The 18,450-nt window shown below is 39.9% G+C and overlaps 1 protein-coding gene across 1 annotated transcript in view; it reads left to right on the top strand.

Moving 5' to 3' along the window:
* BRINP2 (BMP/retinoic acid inducible neural specific 2) overlaps positions 1 to 18,450 on the top strand; it is a 50,392-nt gene that overhangs the window by 11,808 nt on the left and 20,134 nt on the right. Inside the window, exon 2 of the mRNA XM_021682606.1 lies at positions 17,296 to 17,486. Within this exon, the coding sequence (XP_021538281.1) occupies positions 17,296 to 17,486 (191 nt within the window). The remainder of the gene's footprint in view (positions 1 to 17,295; positions 17,487 to 18,450) is intronic.

The raw sequence follows: 18,450 nt of genomic DNA, 5'->3' as shown, positions 1-18,450 counted from the left end.
AAATAAATAAATAAATAAATAAATAAATAAATAAATAAATAAATAAATAAATAAATTTTTTTGAAAGGAGGAGGAAACATGGCTGTAGAGCTGATAATACATGTTTTGCTTTCTGTTTCCACTAAGGGCAGTGTCCATGTTGGTGCCTGTAGGTCAGGAGGCTAAATCTGGGAGCCATAGATTTCGTGGTCGGCCTGGGACACGAGGCCAAAGCTGCCAGGGCAGTGACTGGAGGAGGCTCGACAGCATGGGGTGGCAGAACGGTACCCAGCGATGCTTAGATCTGTGGATTAGAAGGAAACTTTAAAATCACCTGTTTCCTACCCAGTGCAGACTGCCACTCTACAAATCCCCATGAAGGTGGTCAACCAGCCTTGGCTTGAGGGCTTCCAGTCCTGCGTGTTCACTGAAGCCAATTTCCAGCCCAAAACACTAGAAAGACCTTTCTGAAACTGAATCAGTCTTTCTTCCCATAATTCCATTTGCTGATCCTGACTGCTTTCTCTTATTTCTCGACGGTAAGTCTAAGTGCCTCTTCTTCATGACAGCTCTCTAGATACTTGGAGAGCGTTATCCTGCCTGATTCTTAGACTTGATGGCACTGTGTGGCTTCCCTCCAGAAGTTCTTCTCTCTCTCCTTCCCCTTCTCCACGTTGTCTCTCTCAAACTGTCCTTGTTTCTTTTGCCTGACTCTCCCTTTTCCATCTTTCTGCATAAGGAAAATACCAGAAATTTACTTTGTCATAAGATTTTCTTCCAATTCTGAGTCCCAGGGAGCTTGCTTGCTTGCTCATCTTTCAAAGCACTCAAGGCTTTTGTCACGGATTAGGATTAGTTCAACATTCTGGACTTTTCTCAGATCCAGCATTTTCCTCCCTGCAGACTTCTTTCACTTCTCACGTTCTAGGCAGTTCTAAAAGGTTAGTGATGGTGGTTCTAGGTCACAGGCATGCCTCAGAAGATGTTGTGACTTTGCTCTGGAATGGAAGCACCATTGCTTCAAGAAAAGCTGGAAATATGTGCTAGGCTTATGGTGGGAGAATACAGGTTTTTCATGCAAGTTAAATGTAGGGGGAAAAAAATCCTAACTTTTCCTCAGCTTTTCAAGGCAATGGATCCACCTCCCATTTGATTTGATTTTGGGCACCTAGATTTAGTTTCTATGGTAAAATCATAGCCAGAACTGCACTCATTATGTTTCCTACTATACCTAGGTCCTGTATTCTTTGCTGTGCTTCCTGGCATGAGAATGGAACAGCCACCAAACCACTAACTCCTGCCTCTTCCCCATCCCCCTTCCCCCATTTGAGTTGTGTGGCTTCCATCTCAGAGCTGTCTTTCAAAGACAGCCTCTTCTCTCGTCTCCTGGCTTCACTGTTTACCACTTAAACTTTTCTCTCTTCTCCAGTCCAACCTGCCTGAGGTCCTCTGCGGGTCCCTCTGTGCCCAAAGGATAAAACCTGAATGCATTTTCTTGGCATGAATGTCCCTTCCAAATCCATCCATTCACTATTTCAACAAATATCCAATGAACACGGACCCTGTGCTACTGACTATGCCCCACCATTTATTCCTGCTACCCTTTGTTCCAGTCTCACTAAACATCTCCAGGTTCACCCAGATACCAGAAGGCTCCTTTAGGTCCCATGTATCTTCACATGTCCCATTCCCACTTCCTGCATAGCTCCTTCCATTTTCTCTGCCAGCTGAGCTCCTACTCACCTTTCAAACCCACTTAGATATCAACTCCCTCTGAAGTCTTTGGCTCCTGCAAGAGAGTTGGTTATTTCTACTTATGGTTCCCCATCACTGTGTTCATATTTCTGCTGTAGAATTTATTTTGTGTATTTATTTACGTACCTGTCTTTATTTGTTCTCCTCTTGGCTCTGACCTCCTTCAGGCAAAGAACATGTTTTATTTCATTTTTTTAATCTCCAGTTCCCAGTACCATGTGTGCCACACGTTAAGGATATAATAAGAGAATGAAACCCCTCCATATGAGTAAGATTCTGGGACTGAATTAGATGGAAGGAGAAAACAAGTGGTTGAGGCTCCAGGCTCTAGAATCATACTGTGAAGGTTTAAATTGCAGTTCTGCTACTTCTAGCTGTGGGAACTTGTATAAGTTGTTTTGCATCTGAGCTTCAGTTTTCTCATCAGTAAGATAGGTAGAATAATAGGACTTTCTTTATGAGTATTATTTGGCAATAACTAAAATCCTAATTTGGCGTATTTCAAGATAAGTGCATTATTCTTTTTATGAGGGGGTCTCCTGAGAATAAATATGGAACACAATAGAGTGGGAAATCTTGAGAAGAGGGAAGAAGAGAAAATGAAGAGAGTTTAATTGAGAAAGAGGAAAGAAAGCAGGAGAAGTCCTACTCTATCAAATTCTTTCTACTGCAATCTCCATAAATTAATCAAATTTATCACTTAAAATCCACATTCTGTTCTCCCTAACTATAGCCTGAGTTAATCTATTCATTGATTTTATAGTTATAGATAGTTCAAAGTAAATCCTTCACAGTGACAGGAGCTTTTCCCTTAGCACAGGACTCACACACTACTATCCTACAGCATAAAAATCAAGGACTCAAAACTAACACCATTTCCATCTAGACTCAGAAGGCAAGAAAAAGAGACCCCATATGCGAATGTTACTGAGCTGAGGAGAAATGGGAGCATGGATGCTTGACTACATAGACAATAAAATCAGGTAATTGAAAGAGACCCTTATCAAGATAGGCAATAAAATCAAGAGTGAAGATTATTTTGCCAGGCTGCAGTAGGAGATTGACGCGATCGAGTTATTAGAGTGGGCTAACTGCTGGAATAAACAGTCCCCAAATCTCAGTGACTTCGTACAAGTTTATTTAATTATTTACTTATTGCTCATGTCTGGTGCTATTTATGAGATAGTTAAAAGGAGATTGCTTCATGAAATTATTCAAGACCAAGACTCTGTCCATCTGGTCACACTCTGTGATCATCCAGGGCCTCAGCATGCTCCTCTGGGTCCTGGTAAACAAGGAAAGAGAGAGTGAGCATGAAGGATAACATGGGAAGTGTCCTGGGCTGGGCCTGGGTTCACATTCCACTGGCCAGAACCCAGTCACATGACTGCATTTAAATGCAGAGGAAGCTGGGGAAATTTGTTTATCTGTGAGCCCAAGGGGAAGGTAGAAATGGCTTAAAGAACACTTTCCAAGTCTCTGCCAAGAGGGATGGAATGCAAGAAGTGCAAAGCCCCAGATTTAAGTTCAAAATGACAACTTCACCAATATAGGATATAGATGGCATGGCTCAGCAATTAAAATAAAAACAAAAATCTAGGGTTGGAAAAAATGGGGGATTCCGGTTGACTATGAGATTAATGTTAGCCAAGAATATTTTTGTCTTCAAAAAGAAGGAATGCTAATGTGTCAACTATACTTTAATAAAACAAGTGAAAGAGTTTAAATAAATTCACTATATAAATATTAAAAGAGATGCAATATTCAGGTGTGTTAATAAAGGAAATATATTTCATATACATGTATGAAAGATCATAAACTATCTTCACTTTTGGTTAGCTATGTGTCCTTGACTAAGATACTTAACTTATCTGAGCCTCAGCTAGCTCACCTATAAAATAGGACTAAACCCATGGTGTGTATCAGTTAATTATTGCCATAATTATGGACATAAAAATAACTCCCAAACTCATCTTAAAACAATAATAATTTTTCTCATTCATGCATCTGTAGATTGGCTGAGTTCGTGTGCTTCAGGCTACAGGTCTGCAAAGGGGGCCGTTTGCTATATTCTCCAATGACGTTTATTATGGGTCTCAGGCTGAAAGAGAAGCACCTGCCCGTAGGTGGGGGAAGCAATTCTCACTGCCAGGGCAGGCAGGCAGGAAGAAGAGTGAAAATATGCAATGCCTCTTTAGGCCCATAATTGGCACCCTGTCCCTTGTGTCCATCTTCATTTGTCCAGAGTGAAGTCAGGTGGCCAAGCCCAATATCACTGGGGGAGGGATTGAGATCCATCTGTATGAGTGACTGATACTGTGAAGTCCCATATCAGAAGGCATTCTTTCTGATCCAGGCGAGAATGAGGATTCCATCTACCACACTGACATTTCTAAGATTGTGGTGATGATGAAACAATATGTAAAGCACCAGGACCGTGACTGGTAACACAGGGGCTCAGTAGAGAGACACAATGAGGATAGTTATAATGTTGATGATAATGATGTGTTCAGAAATTGTATCCTGTAGTCTCCATGGCTCAGAACCCAGCTACTGAATTGTGTTTAATTTTGGTTGCCATCTTTAAAAAGAAACACATTAACAAGCTAGATTGCAAGCAGAGAAGGTTTAGCGGAAGGGCCTAGGAATCTAGAAACGATGGAAGGAACAAAAAAAAATATTTAGTCCAAAGAAGAGTGGCTCATATAAAAAGCAAATGCACCCAAATTCCAGAAAGGCTATCTCATTGCAAAGGAATAAACTTGTCGAATAATGGAAGGAGCTGCCAGTCTGGGGGAATTCTCTTAGAGTGAAGTAGCTAATGGGAAGCCCACGGGCATTTGCCGTGGAGAAGTATGGCACAGGCTGTTAGCTTGCTGAGCAAGGACAGACACAACGGGGAGGCCCAGAGTGTTGAGCAGAGCCATTTTCTCCACAGTTGAACAGATGAGCTGTGGGGAGCAGGTTGGGAGGTCAGGGCAGAGCAGAGGTTTCTGTGCCTGGGAAAACACAGATCTTAGCTCCCCCTTCAGTTCATTCAGGTCTCAGAGATTCACTGGCCCTTCATTCCAAGGAATGTGTTGTATTTCATGGTGGTTCTACAAACACACCACCTTCAGTGCCCTCTCTGAGCCCTGGAGCCCCAACCGGACAGGGTGAGACTCGCCAAGCGGTGACCTCATCCTCCTCCTTTAAGCTTGACTCTCCCCTCCCCATTTCTCCCAATCAGCCTTAATTAAACTGTTTGAAAGCTACAGCTTGATTTTAATTAGAGCAAAATTGGGAAGATTAGAATGAAATTGGCCAATCATTGTTTACGGGCTGTTGTTTGAGAACACAGCAGGCTGCTAAATTACCTACATGCTAGGCTTCTTGAATTCTACCAGAGAGTGGGAAGAACAGGGACACAGGGGCTTTGAGGGAAGGGCTGGCCTCACCTCTGCTCTTGCTCCTCCTAGAGTTGCCGGGACCGAGATCTTATTTAACCAAAGGGTTCCCGGATTGAAGCCTTCCTGTCTTGAAATTTCTCCAAGGCCAAAGAATTTCCTGGGAAGTATGACGGAGGTGTACAGTGGTCCCTGAACTTGAGCACGGGTCGTAGAAAAGGCAGAAAATCATTCATAGCGTGGTTCAGGTTCTTGTCAAACTCTACCAGTCATCAAATGAGACTTGGGTCCCTTTTTTCAGTTTCTCTGTCTCTTCCTTTTTAACCTATAAAAGGGGAAGAGTTGAGTAATGGGATTTCCGCTTCCTCTTTCCCAAGGTTCTTTCTTGTATAGGTAAAATAGTTGAGCTGGTGTGAAAATTGTGTATGAATTTAAAAAAAAAAAAAAACGAAAGGAAAGCTCTACACCCATGTAAGAGATTATGGTTTTTATTATAATTTCTTTTTATAGCTCAGATTAATCATGTCTTATTCATTATAGCAGTAAAGGCTCTAATAGCTAAGTACATTACAGTAATCTGTTGTTGAGATAGAAATCTCCTGATGATGTGATATGTCTAGAAATACTGCCTTCTGTACCAGAGCCAAAGCATGATATATCCCTCAGCCCCTAAAATGTCCAGCTAAAGAATGTCAAACCATCTTGGGGCGCCTGGGGTGGCTCAGTAGGTTAAGCGTCTGCCTTTGGCTCAGGTCATGATCCCTGGGTCTTGGGATCGAGCCCCACAGGGTCCCTGGTTGGTGGGGAGCCTGCTTCTCCCTCTCCCTGTGCCTGCCACTCACCCAGCTTGTGCTTTCTCTCTATCTCACTGTCAAATAAATAAATAAAATCTTTAAAAAAAAAAAAGAATGTCAAACGATCTTAGCTGACTCATTGAGGTAAATAACTCAATGGTGGATTGAGTTCTATGGTGGGAGCACTAGCCCTTGATAAGAGGTATATTGGCAGAAGGATGAAGAAAAAGAAGGCTTCTTTGTGTCTGGGGCTCTTTAGGAAAATCAGTGGTGTTTATTGAGATTCCTGTGTCAAACTGGCAAATCTCAAGCTAGCTGGGGAAAGGCAGCTCTGCGAGAGAAAGGTGAGCTCTGAGAACAAAGATGTTTGCATTTATCCAGAACTGCTTGGTATGTGAGAAATTTTCCCTGGTCATTGGTTGACAGTTTACATAGACAATGTAAAGTAACAGGAAAAATGATGAGAAAACTATTTGTGTCTTTGGCTAAAGCTAATTCATCTTTTTTTTTGCTCCAAAGGTCTTAAATATTTTATTGAATGATCTGTCCTGTGTCTTCCTTCATTCTTCAGGGAAAACCAGTCATACATTTTTTTTTTTCTTACAAGTATGGTTTGTACCCAAACAACCTTTTGGAGAATGATAACTCAGTCCCTTTCAGCACAACAGTCCCTTTAAAAACTAAAGGTTGCAGGAGGGTGCTCCCCAGAATAGGTTATTGGAAGTAGATCAGGAGGGCCAAAGTGGGGAGAAGGGCATTATTTCCTATCATGACAGTCTACTCTTTCTGCCATTGTTTGCAAAGCAGTGCTTGGAGGTGGGCATCCTGGGCTCCACGGCTGCCATAAGACTTCTCCCCAACCTCTCTGGGAGTCCCAGAACCTATTCTGAGAACTGCCACCCGAGTGAGCAGGTGAGGATTGGTTGGCTCTGCGGGAAACGGCATTGTCTCCCCATAAACCCAGCCTGGGGTCTAACTCAAGAGGGACAAATGGGCTCCTGACACTGGGATGGGGTGATGCCAAGCCTGCAGGGATGTCACGGCAGAGGGTTTGGGTAGGTAGGGCTGCATGCTCATGATACAGAAAATGTGACTTTCCCAATGACAGCCATTATCGGTGGCCTTGGAAAGGTGCCTGAACATGCATCCCACACAGAAATGGAAAGATAGGTCTATTGGAAAACGGGTAACAATTAATCCAGCTATTAGCCCAAGGTCTCAGCATAAGCACGTGTATTGTAGGCTGCAGTATTCATTGTTACCAGACTTCAGCCTCCTTGAAGTATAGTTTTGGTTTTGTTTTGAAGCCGTGGGTTTCTTTCTAAAATGCTCTCTCCCTTCAGCCTTCCCAGGGAGGGAGGTTTCATAGGTAATGTCTCTTCATGGGGGCTGGATCAATGTTCTCAGTTTACAAGCCAGAAAAGTGGTGCTTCAGTGCTGAGCTGCTGGAAACAGCCCCTGGGATGGAGGACCCCATCTGAGCCTTTCATCGCCAGGAGCGTGGGGCCCTGCAGGGGGGCCCGCTTGCTGGCAGAGTTCTTGCTGACCTCTTATCACTTGGAGGAACACAGTGCTGCAGTGTGGTTGGTGACATTAGAGATAGTAGCCACGACTTGGAGGCATTCTTTATTTACATCTTTCAAGTGAGGAACATCCTCAAAGACCCTCTTGCTTCAAACCCAGAGCTGGTCCCGTCCCAAAGTGCTTCCGGAGCTCCTGATGCCAGAGCTTGGGATGGTGGGGTTCTGCTCTCCTACTGTAGGCCCTTTCGGTTCTGGGAAAATCCCTAAATTCATGTACAACCAGAAGCATCATTTGTTGGCAATCTGGACCATGAGTGTTAAGCAGTTTGGGACAAAGATAACTCCAATCATTTCAGAATGTCAGAATGTAGAGAGAGATTTTGGATCATGCCCACCATATTCTCTGTGTTGGTTTGGACAGCGGCCATAACATACTGGTTTTACCCTCCAATCTGGATCACACCTTTCCTAAATTCTGTTTTGGTTGTTATCAATGATTGTATGGGTATGTTAACCCTTTGACAGAAGTGTGTGCTGTTCACTCTAGGCGAATCTAAAGTATGACAGGAAATGGGGTAAACTTCTGTTGATTATAGCAGCTTCCTGATGTGCTGCTTGAACGCCTTTGTAGGTGGAGTCCACGTTGGAGAGTTCTGGTCACCCTTTGGCTTAACCTGTGAGCCCTGTAGTGGTCTCTGCTGTTCTAAAGGCACTTTCCACAGGGGCTTCCCTACTGTGTGAGATGTTTGCTCTCTCAGACTGCTTACTGTGTAACAAACACTGTGGGAGAAGGTTTTAAGAGAAATTGAAATGGAGATTTATTTGATGTCTTAATTGAAACAAAGATGATGGCTTAATTGAAGTAGTGTGTGTTAATATAATTGATATATAGAAAACATCCTTTTCCTAGGGGAAAAAAAAAGAGCCTTGATTATTTTATTACTGGAAAAAAAAACTGCTAAACAAGAAATCGGAAATGAGCATTTATTCTCTGAATAGCTCAGGATGCCTTCCAGTATTGCCTTCTGAAGTTTTCAGATGCTGGAAAGAACCAGGTTAATAAGTTCTGTAAGTACATTTTTACCACTCTCTGGCTTAACCTCCTTTCACAGATGTTTCCCCCATTATTTTGATTCAATGAAGGGCCCCAAAGGGCAGGGAAGAAACTTTGTGAAGTAGAAGAGAAAACCACTGGGCACCTCCAGAGCCTGAGCCATCCTGCTGGCAGCTGAGGCCTAGGCCTGATTCTGGGTGGACACCCCAATACAGTTCACAGAAGTGGCTTTTGTTTTTTTGTGTGTGTTGGGGGGTGTTCAAATATATTTCCCATCCCTATGTATCTATTCTTTCTCCAATGAAATTCTCTCTTCCTCTCTCTCTCTCTCTCCCTCACACACACACACACACACACACACACACACACACACACACACTCTTACACTCACAAAATCGTGATTACTCTTTTGAGTTTCACAGGGTAGGTGGAGTAGCCTGGTGGTAAACACTGTGGACTCTGAAACCACACATCCTGTATTTAAATCCTGACTCTGCCACCCACTGGGTGTTACCCACTGGGCAAATCAATTTGTGCCTTAATTTCCTCATCCGTAAAATGAGGATAAGGGGATATTTCCCCCCTTATAGTGGTATTTTGGATATTGCATTGGTTAATACTTGTAAGATGCTGGGGATGCCTGGCATATACTAAGAATTCATTAAATGTTAACCATTATTTTTTATTATTTGCTCATAAAATGCTTCCTAAGACAGTATCATTCATTTTTCTGAGTCATTTGTTATTCTGTGTCATAATTTCCTGAGCAGCCATAGGAGCTGGAATCAGGCCTTTATCTTTGATTTCTCCCATGGTACCCTGTGTATGGACTTGATTTTTAACTAGGTCTCAATTTCTTCTTCTGCAAATGGGTGTATTGAAACCACCTTAATCCAAAAAGGTTTTGCCTCAGTGTATATGTTGCACTGTGTTTTGGATACATGGTAAACTCATGTTTATATAGATAACTAAAGGAATGAAATGTTCCAGGTAATGAAATAATTTTGCTAGAAGATAGTAAACATTTAAAAATAATTAAAATACCGTAAAAGTATTCTAATTATTAAGATTAAGTGTATTAATCTCCACACTTAACCTCCACAGGGGGAAGTTGTGTTCTAGAAACAGCAGTATGGTATTGACTTGGGTTTTAATCTCAGCTCTGCTACTTACTGTGTAACTTCATGCAAATGGCTTTCTTAACCTCTCTGGGTCTCACTGTTGCTATTGTCACCGCCATCATAGTTATTAATAGCACTGGGGGAGGGACAGGACACTAGCTTTTTGTTCTGGTACCAGTTGGTTCTATTGCTTTAAGCAAACCACTTACCTCTCTGTTTCATGGTTTTCTCATAACATAAGAGGAATGGAATAGACCTTCTCAACTGGTATGCATGCTGGCCCCTGCCGGTACTGCAAATGGATATAGATAGGTACGGGTTTGGACAGGTATGTCCATATATTGACCCATTTAGCCCTTGGGGCATTTGGGAAAAGTCTGGGGTAGCAGGACTTCCTGTGCTTGGTCTCCTCAGTTCTGATCACAGTGCATCACATAGAGAATTTTCAATGTACACAATAATGTGAAAAATATTGGCAAATAGTACTAAAATGTTTATTCTAATTAGAACAGCCCAAATTTCCCTCTTGGTAGTTCTGTGACATCAGGTAAATTACTTAGCTTTCTGAGCTTCCATAGCCTCATTCATTTAAATAATAGATGCTCAAAATTCGTTTTGGTTTGGATAAAATACATGATTTTCCAAGTCTGATGTTGGACAAATAGTGATGAAGACTAAGGAAAAGTGCATGACTCCAAAATTATTGCTTCTTTTGGTGATCTTGAACATTATGAGTGTGGCAGAAATTGTCATTAGACCTGTTGTAGGGTGTTGGGGCTGCTGATCATTAATATAGGGTGTAAAGCACAGCAGAGTCTGAATGGGGGCTCTGTACTCACTGGACTTCAGAGTGTGGACCATGGGTTCAGAATGTGCCTCAGCGGGGAGATGAACCATGAGAGACTATGGACTCTGAGAAAAAAAACTGAGGGTTCTAGAGGGGAGGGCGGGATGGGTTAGCCTGGTGATGGGTATTAAAGAGGGCACGTACTGAATGGAGCACTGGGTGTTATACACAAACAATGAATCATGGAACACTACATCAAAAATTAATGATGTAATGTATGGTGATTAACATAACATAATAAAATTAAAAAAAAAAAAAGAATGTGCCTCAGGGTTTGGAAGTTGTCCATGTCTGCTGAAGACAATGGAAGAGGGCCCAGACTCAGTTTACCAAAGCATAAGAAAATGCCATCTGTGCCTTGATTTATGTATAAACAATGTACAAAATCATGCCTATAAATTACATTTTTATAAGTCAAATCTAATTTCCCCATTGATATGCATACACATTTAGGATACTTTACTTTCAGTTCAGATCAATCACTAATTGGTAATTGCTTCTATGTATTCTCATCCTGTAACATTTTTTTATCCAATCATCAATAATTTCCAAACAATTAAAGGATTAGGAGAGCTATGACATAAAACGAGTGACTATTTATTTTAAATGAATAAAATAAATGAGAGAATCTCCCAATCATTCAACAAAGGTATATTCTAACAGTATGACAAGTTAGAACTTCTAGCATTGTTCTGTTGCTGTTGAATAAGACCAAAAGAATCAATCTTGCCCTCAAAGAGTTTATATTTTACTAGGAGAGAAAGATAATTTAAAAAAGTATTATGTCGAGTAGTGGTAAGTGCTAAAAAAGATACCTAAAGCAGAGCATGGGGACAGAGAGTGAGAGAGAGGGTGCTCTTTTGGATGGAATGGTCAAGGAAAGCTTGTAGGAGGTACTGTTCGGCAGTCCTGAATGAAGGGACTGAGTACATAATTTTTTATTTATTAAATTTAATTATGTTGGGAGTCACCTCTATGGTAAAGTGATCTTTCCTTTCGATGAGGGGTTTTGACCATTGTCAGAAATTATGAAAAATGGAAGAATGCCTGCTTTTTATTTCTCCTACCAATCTAAATGATAGGAAAGAAATTCTTTATTAGTTGATGAAGTCTATGTGTGGCCTACCGCAAAGCAGGGAGGCTGGGTTTGGTGTCAGATTCAAAACACCATCACCAAGACCCATGTAAAGGAGCTTACTGCCTATGCTTTCTTCGAAGAGTTTTATGGTTTCAGGTCTGAAGTTTAAGTCTTTAATTTTTTTTGAGTTGATCTTTGTGTATGGTGGAAGATAGGGGTCCAGTTTAATTCTTTTGCATGTGGTTCTTCAGTTTTCCCATTAACATTTATTGAAGAGACTGTCCTTTCCCCATTGTATATTTTTGGCCCATTTGTCACAAATGAATTGACCATATATGTGTGAGTTTGTTTCTGGGTTCTCTGTTCTGTTCCACTATCAATGTGTCTGATTTTGTTTTTGCTTTTGTTTTGTTTTTGTTTTTAGCTTCAGAGGTAGAATTTAGTGATTTATCGGTTGCATATAATACCCAGTGCTCATTACATCAAGTACCCTCCTTATTGCCCATCACCCAGTTACCCCATACCCCTACCCACCTCCCCTCCAGCAACCCTCAGTTTGTTTCCTATAAAGAGTCTCTTATGATTTGTCTCCCTCTCTGTTTTCATCTTATTTTATTTTTCTTTCCCTTCACCTATGTTCATCTGTTTTTGTTTCTTAAATTCCACATATGAGTGAAATCATATGGTATTTGCTCTGACTTATTTCGCTTAGCATAGATGTCAATGTGTTTTTAATTCCATTACCATACTGTTTTGGCTACTCTAGCTTTGTAATGCAGTTTGAAATTAGGAAGTGTGATGACTCCAGCCTTGTTCTTTTTTCTCAAGATTGCTTTGGCTATTTGGGGTCTTTTTGGTTCCATACACATTTTTGGATTGTTTTTTCTATTTTATGGAAAATGCCATTGGAAATTTAATAGGGATTGCAATGAATCTGTAGATTGCTTTGAATAGCATGGACATTTTAACAATATTGATTCTTCCAATCCATGATCATAGACTATCTTTCCATTTATTTTGTGTTTTCTTCAATTTCTTTCATCAATGTATCATATAGTTTTCAGTGTACAGACCTTTCACACTCTTGGTTAAATTTATTTCTTGGTATTTAATTCCTTTTGTTGCTATTTTAAATGGGATTATTTCCTTTTTTAAATTATGTTATGTTAGTCACCATTTCCTTAATATCTCTTTCTGGTTTTTTAATTAGTTTATAGAAATGCAATTGATTTTTGTATATTGATTTTGTGTCTTGCAACTTTGCTGCATTTGTTTATTCTAACAGGTTTTTTTTGGTGGAGTCTTTAGGGTTTTCTATATATAATACCATGTCATCTTCAAATTGACAGTTTTACTTCTTTCTTTCTGAGTTGGATGCTTATTAATTCTTTTTCTTGACTAATCACTCTGGCTAGGACTGCCAGTACTATGTTGAATAAAATTGGCAGGAGTGGGCAACCTTGTCTTGATCCAATCTTAGAGAAAAAGCTTTCAGCTTTTCACCACTGAGTATAATGTTAGCTGTGGGCTTGTCATATAGGATATGTATTATGTTGAGGTATGTACCCTCTCTATATTTTTTATTGAGAGGTTTTATCACAAATGGATGTTGAATTTTGTCAAATGCTTTTCCTGCATCTATTGAGATGATCATATGATTTTTATTCTTAGTTTTATTAGTGTGGTGTATCACATTGATTGATTTGCAAATGTTGAACCATCCTTTCATTCCTGGAATAAATCCGACTTGATTATGGTGTATAATTCTTTTTCTGTACTGTTAAATTCAGTTCGCTAATATTTTGTTGGGGACTTTTGCATATGTCTTTATGCAAATTCTATCCTAAACCCCACTGCAGCATGGTTTTGGTCTGGTTTTGGTATCAGGGTAATGTTGGCCTTGGAAGTTTTTCCTCTTCTTCTGTTTTTTTGGAAGAGTTTGGAAAACATTGGTAAGAATTCTTTAAATGTCTGGTAGAATTCACCAGTGAAAGCCATCTGATCCTGGACTTTTGTTTGTTAGGAGCTTTTTTATTAATGATTCAATCTTCTTTCTAGTAATTGGTCTGTTCAGATTTTCTATTTATTCATGATTCAGTCTTGGTAGGTTTTGTTTCTAGGAATTTATCCATTTCTCATAGTTTGTTCAATTTATTGGGTATAATTGTTCATTGTAGTCTCTTGTGATCCTTTGTATTTGGGTGATATCAGTTGTAATGTCTCCTCTTTCATTGCCAGTTTTATTTATTTGAGTCTTCTTTCCTTTTTTGTTGGTTAGTCTAGCTAATGATTTGTCTATTTTAAAAATCTTTTCCAAAAACCAGCTTTTATTTTCATTGATCTCTTCTATTGTCATTTTAGTCTCTATGCTATTCATTTCCACTCTGATCTTTGCTGTTTTCTTCTTTCTACTAACTTTGGGCTTAATTCCTTAGTTCCTTGAGGTATGAATTAGGTTGTTATTTAAGATCTTTATTTTTTCTTCGTGTAGGCATTTATTGCTACAAACATCCCACTTAGGACTACTTTTGCTGCATCCCATAAGTTTTGGTATTTGTATTTCCATTTCCATTTGTCTCAAGATACTTTTTAATTTCTCCTTTGACCTATTGGTTGTTCAGGGGCATGTTGTTTAATCTTCATGTATTTGTGAATTTTCCACTTCTCGTAATTTCTAGTTTCATACAATTGTGGCTGAAAAGGATGCATGATATGATTTCAGTCTTCTTAAATTTATTAAAATTTGTTTTGTGACCTAACATGTGATCTACCCTGAAGAATGTTCCATGTGTTCTGGAGAAGAATGTGTTTTCTGCTGCTGTTGAATGGAATGTTCTGCAAATATCTGTTATGTCCATCTGGTCTAATATGTAGTTTAAGGCCAATGTTCCCTTGTTGATTTTCTGTCTGGATGGTCTCACCCTTGTTTTAAGTGAGGTATTGAAGTCTCCTCCTATTGTTGAGCTGCTGTCTATTTCTCCTTTCAGATCTGTTAATATTTGCTTGATATGTTTAGGTGCTCTTACGTTGGGTGCATATTTACAAATGTTGTATCTTCTTGATGAATTGATCCCTTTGTCATTTATAATGCCCTTCTTTGTCTCTTGTTACAGTCTGGCTTAAAGTCTACTTTAACTGATATAAATATAGCTACCCCAGATTTCTTTGGGTTTCCATTTGCATGGAATATCTTTTTCCATCCTTTCATTTTCACTATAGGTGTCCTTAATGCTGAAGTGAGTCTCTTGTAGGCAGCATATACTTGGGTCTTTAAAAAAAAATCTATTAAACCACCCTGTGTCTTTTGATTGGCCATTTGGCCAATTAGACGTGAGATCAAGCAGTTGTTTTTCATGCTGCAGTGGGATTTGGGGTAGAAAACAGTTTGACAAATACCCTATACTTTAATTAAAGTTTAACATTTCCTGTACAAAGGAAATAAATGATAATATGTTATTATGAACTTGCCTGCTTAGATAAATAAAGCCACACAATGGGAATCTTAAAAGACTTTGTTGGAACCTTGAATTATCAGTCATCTCTTTTCTTTTGTTTCCCTGGTAATATTTGGCACATGCCCCTCCTCTCTGTCAGTCCCTAGAGTTAGATGGGAGAATTTTATAGCTTTAAATTGGGCATGGACTTTTATTCACTTATTTTGGAATTCTTTTATTTTTCTACAGCCCTATAATTTGTAGTCCATGGATTTGGGGAGAAAGACCAAGCTTTAGCACTGTCATGAAGAGCAGAGTTGGGATGGGTGAGAAGGTTGATAAGACTTTGAATTTTGTTGTTCCCTAAGGCAGTGGAGCTGGTCCTTATGAGTATAATGTGAAAGGCCATGGAAGAGTCCTTTCTTACTAATGGATGTGATCCTTTAAATTTCATCCCAGGACAGATTCCTCTTAGAAAAGTGTCCCCTTTAAAATACAGACATTACAGTAAGGAGCAAAGCACGAAGATTAAAAGTGTAGATGAGACTGGAAAGGAATTTTGCCATCTTGTATTATAGGGCTTCTCAAAAGGTGGGTCCTCTTAGGTCTTTTCAGGATTTCCATGTTGACATCTGCATTAATGGTGTGAAAACAAATCATCCTAATTTGAATAAAGGCAGTCTCACCAAATGAACCAGTAGTCACGTATTCTTTATCATTATATACTTGCACCTACACACACATACACACACACACACACGTATGCATGCATGCTAGATTCATATAAGAATGTCCTTGAAGCAGTCAAGTTTACTAATTTTATTGGATCTTGACCCTTGAATACATGTCTTTTTAATATTTTGTATGATGAAATGGAAAATACACCTAAAGCACATCTGAGGGTACTGAAGAATGATGATTGTCAAGGAAAAATGCTTTTGTGATTGAATTGTGAACTGAACTAGCTGCTTTTTCATTGGAACTGAATTTTTCTTGAAAGAAGAACCAACAGACAAACTATTGTTATTTAGACTTTAATGTCTGGTAAACATTTTCTCAAAAAAAAAAAAAATAGGGAATAAAGTAAACCTACCTCTTCAAGGAAAACAACTAACAGTATTTGTTGCCAATGATAAAATTTAAGCTTTCAAATGAAAATTAGAGTTTTGGAAAACTCATATTTGTCATTATGAGATTGGTAGCAGTTCCAATATTTAACAACTTTACTCATGAGATTTGTGGTGATATTAACAAATATGGCCTTTTTATATTATATGATGAAAAGTGTCACAATGTGGAAGATCTGAATAATTCAGTGATCCCATATTTTTTAGATGACCAATGCATGATGTTCCAAAATCATGAAGGGTAAAAGGTTACATTCAAAGTACAGTATAGAAAGCTGGATTTTGATGTAACTGAGTTATAAAAAGTGCATTGATATGGTTTCAGATTCCAGGCTGTAACAAACCTTTAAGGAATGGCATTTGTTGAGTGAACAACAAATATCCACAAAGAAGAATATCCATAATTTTCACAACAGATTGAATGCAGAAGCAAATATGAGAATGCAGCTCTCTTCTGCTAAGCCAAATATTAAAGAGACTTGCAAAAATGCAAAGTAATACCACTCTTCTTGCTAAATTGGTTTTGTTTCAGGACATACGGTTTTTGTAATAAAAATATGCTATTTATATTATATGTAATAGATTTACTGCTGTGATCTTTAAATAAAATAATATATTTAAATTTTCTCAGTTTTATTTTTTAAAGTGGTAATCATCAATAGCTATAAGCCACATAAATATGGGGGTACAGTCATTTTTTGAGTGTGAAGGGGTCCTGAGACCAAAAAGTTTGAGAACTGTTGTTGTAGACCGAACTCCTGACTTTACAAATGGGTACCTGAGGCCATGATAGCTGATGTGATTCAACCACTGAGGGACAACTGTAACTAGATCATATCTCTGCAGACCACTGTTCTCATGTTTTCATTGTTGGCATATTTTTCCCCATACTACACTATACTACACGACTACCTTCATATGAATAAGCCGATTAGCTACTCTCCAGTAAGAAAGCCAGATGGGAGTAGGTTCCGATGGAGGTCAGCCGAGGTAGGTCTTTCTCACAGCCTGGGAACGGGAGGCTGGGTGGAGGCCAGTAGGCCTCTTTCAGGCACCAGGTGCCTCTGGGTAGAGAGATGTGTGCTAAGGGGAGGGGAGGCTGGTGCAAGTGGAGAAAGAACATTTCCTACTTCAGGTTTTATGCTTCTTGTTCTTAAATACATTGAGCTTTTCTTTATCCCTTGACTTTTCCTCCAGGGAATTTGCCCGTTGGAAAGTAAACAACTTGGCTCTGGAAAGGAAGGACTTCTTCAGTTTGCCATTGCCTCTTGCCCCAGAGTTTATCCGGAACATTCGCCTCCTCGGAAGGAGACCCAACCTACAACAGGTTACCGAAAACCTGATTAAAAAGTACGGCACTCATTTCTTACTTTCTGCCACGCTTGGAGGTAAGCAACATCGTGATCCTACACTAACTGGCTGTCAGATCATTGAATATAGCTTAAAGACCCTTTGAGTATAGCTTGAGTCTTCCTGGGTCTTTGTTCTTCCTGGCCTGTTATTGCCTGAGAAATATTTCCTTTCTGGTGCCTTTGAGAACAATATAATCTCTTGACATCCAACTCACGACATCCAGAACATTGCTATTTGCTTCGAAGCATCGTCCTTGAGGAGGGGGTGCTGGGTAAGGAGTTGGGGGGACTGACAGGCTCCTACTAAGCACTTGCCAGCAGGGGGCGCTCCCAGTTTTCTTTTGACAGAACCTTCTAACCCAGAGGCTTTTCCACGTCCTAATATTGCTGTGGCTATAGTTGTCAGACCCATAGGCAAAGAAGTAAATGTCCATTGAGTCCCTGACCCCTGCTGACCTCTCTAAAAATTGGTAACTGGCCAAACAAATTCCAGTGGTTCTGGGCTGGTTGGGGACGAGGTTGGGAGTGGGGATGGTACAGCCTCTGGCCAAATCAAAACCTCTGAGGAGGCAGAGTTCTCTCTGCCCTAGGAAGAAGAAAGCAGGATTTATTATAACATTTAGCTCACTGTCTGATGGACAAAAAGAATCTCTCCAAGGGTTCAGGCCAGCTGCCGGCATGTGGTAGGTGTTGAGTGTTTGATGGGGAGGAGGGAGGTTGAACTTCAAGGCTTTTGCCCTTTCTGAGGGAGCAGAAATATCCATGGTGACTTCTCATAAACAACTTGAGAGAGAAAATTTTATCTCCCCCGTGGAGGTAGATTGCCTGAGACTGAGATCAATAGAGGATGTTAAATGGATAAGCTGGAGGGGAGGGGATGAGCTATGGGATAGTTAAAGAATGAAGGAAAGAGAGGAGGGCCTCTCGGGCAGTGACGCCCGTTACCTTGTGCACTGTCTGATGAGACTGTTCTAGAGACCGTGATGGGGAAGAGGTCGTC

The sequence above is a fragment of the Neomonachus schauinslandi genome, chromosome 6 (genome assembly GCF_002201575.2).
Source record: "Neomonachus schauinslandi chromosome 6, ASM220157v2, whole genome shotgun sequence".
NCBI lineage: Eukaryota > Metazoa > Chordata > Mammalia > Carnivora > Phocidae > Neomonachus > Neomonachus schauinslandi.
The sequence above is the reverse complement of the archived record's forward strand: the minus strand, read 5'-3'. Positions and strand labels throughout refer to the sequence as shown.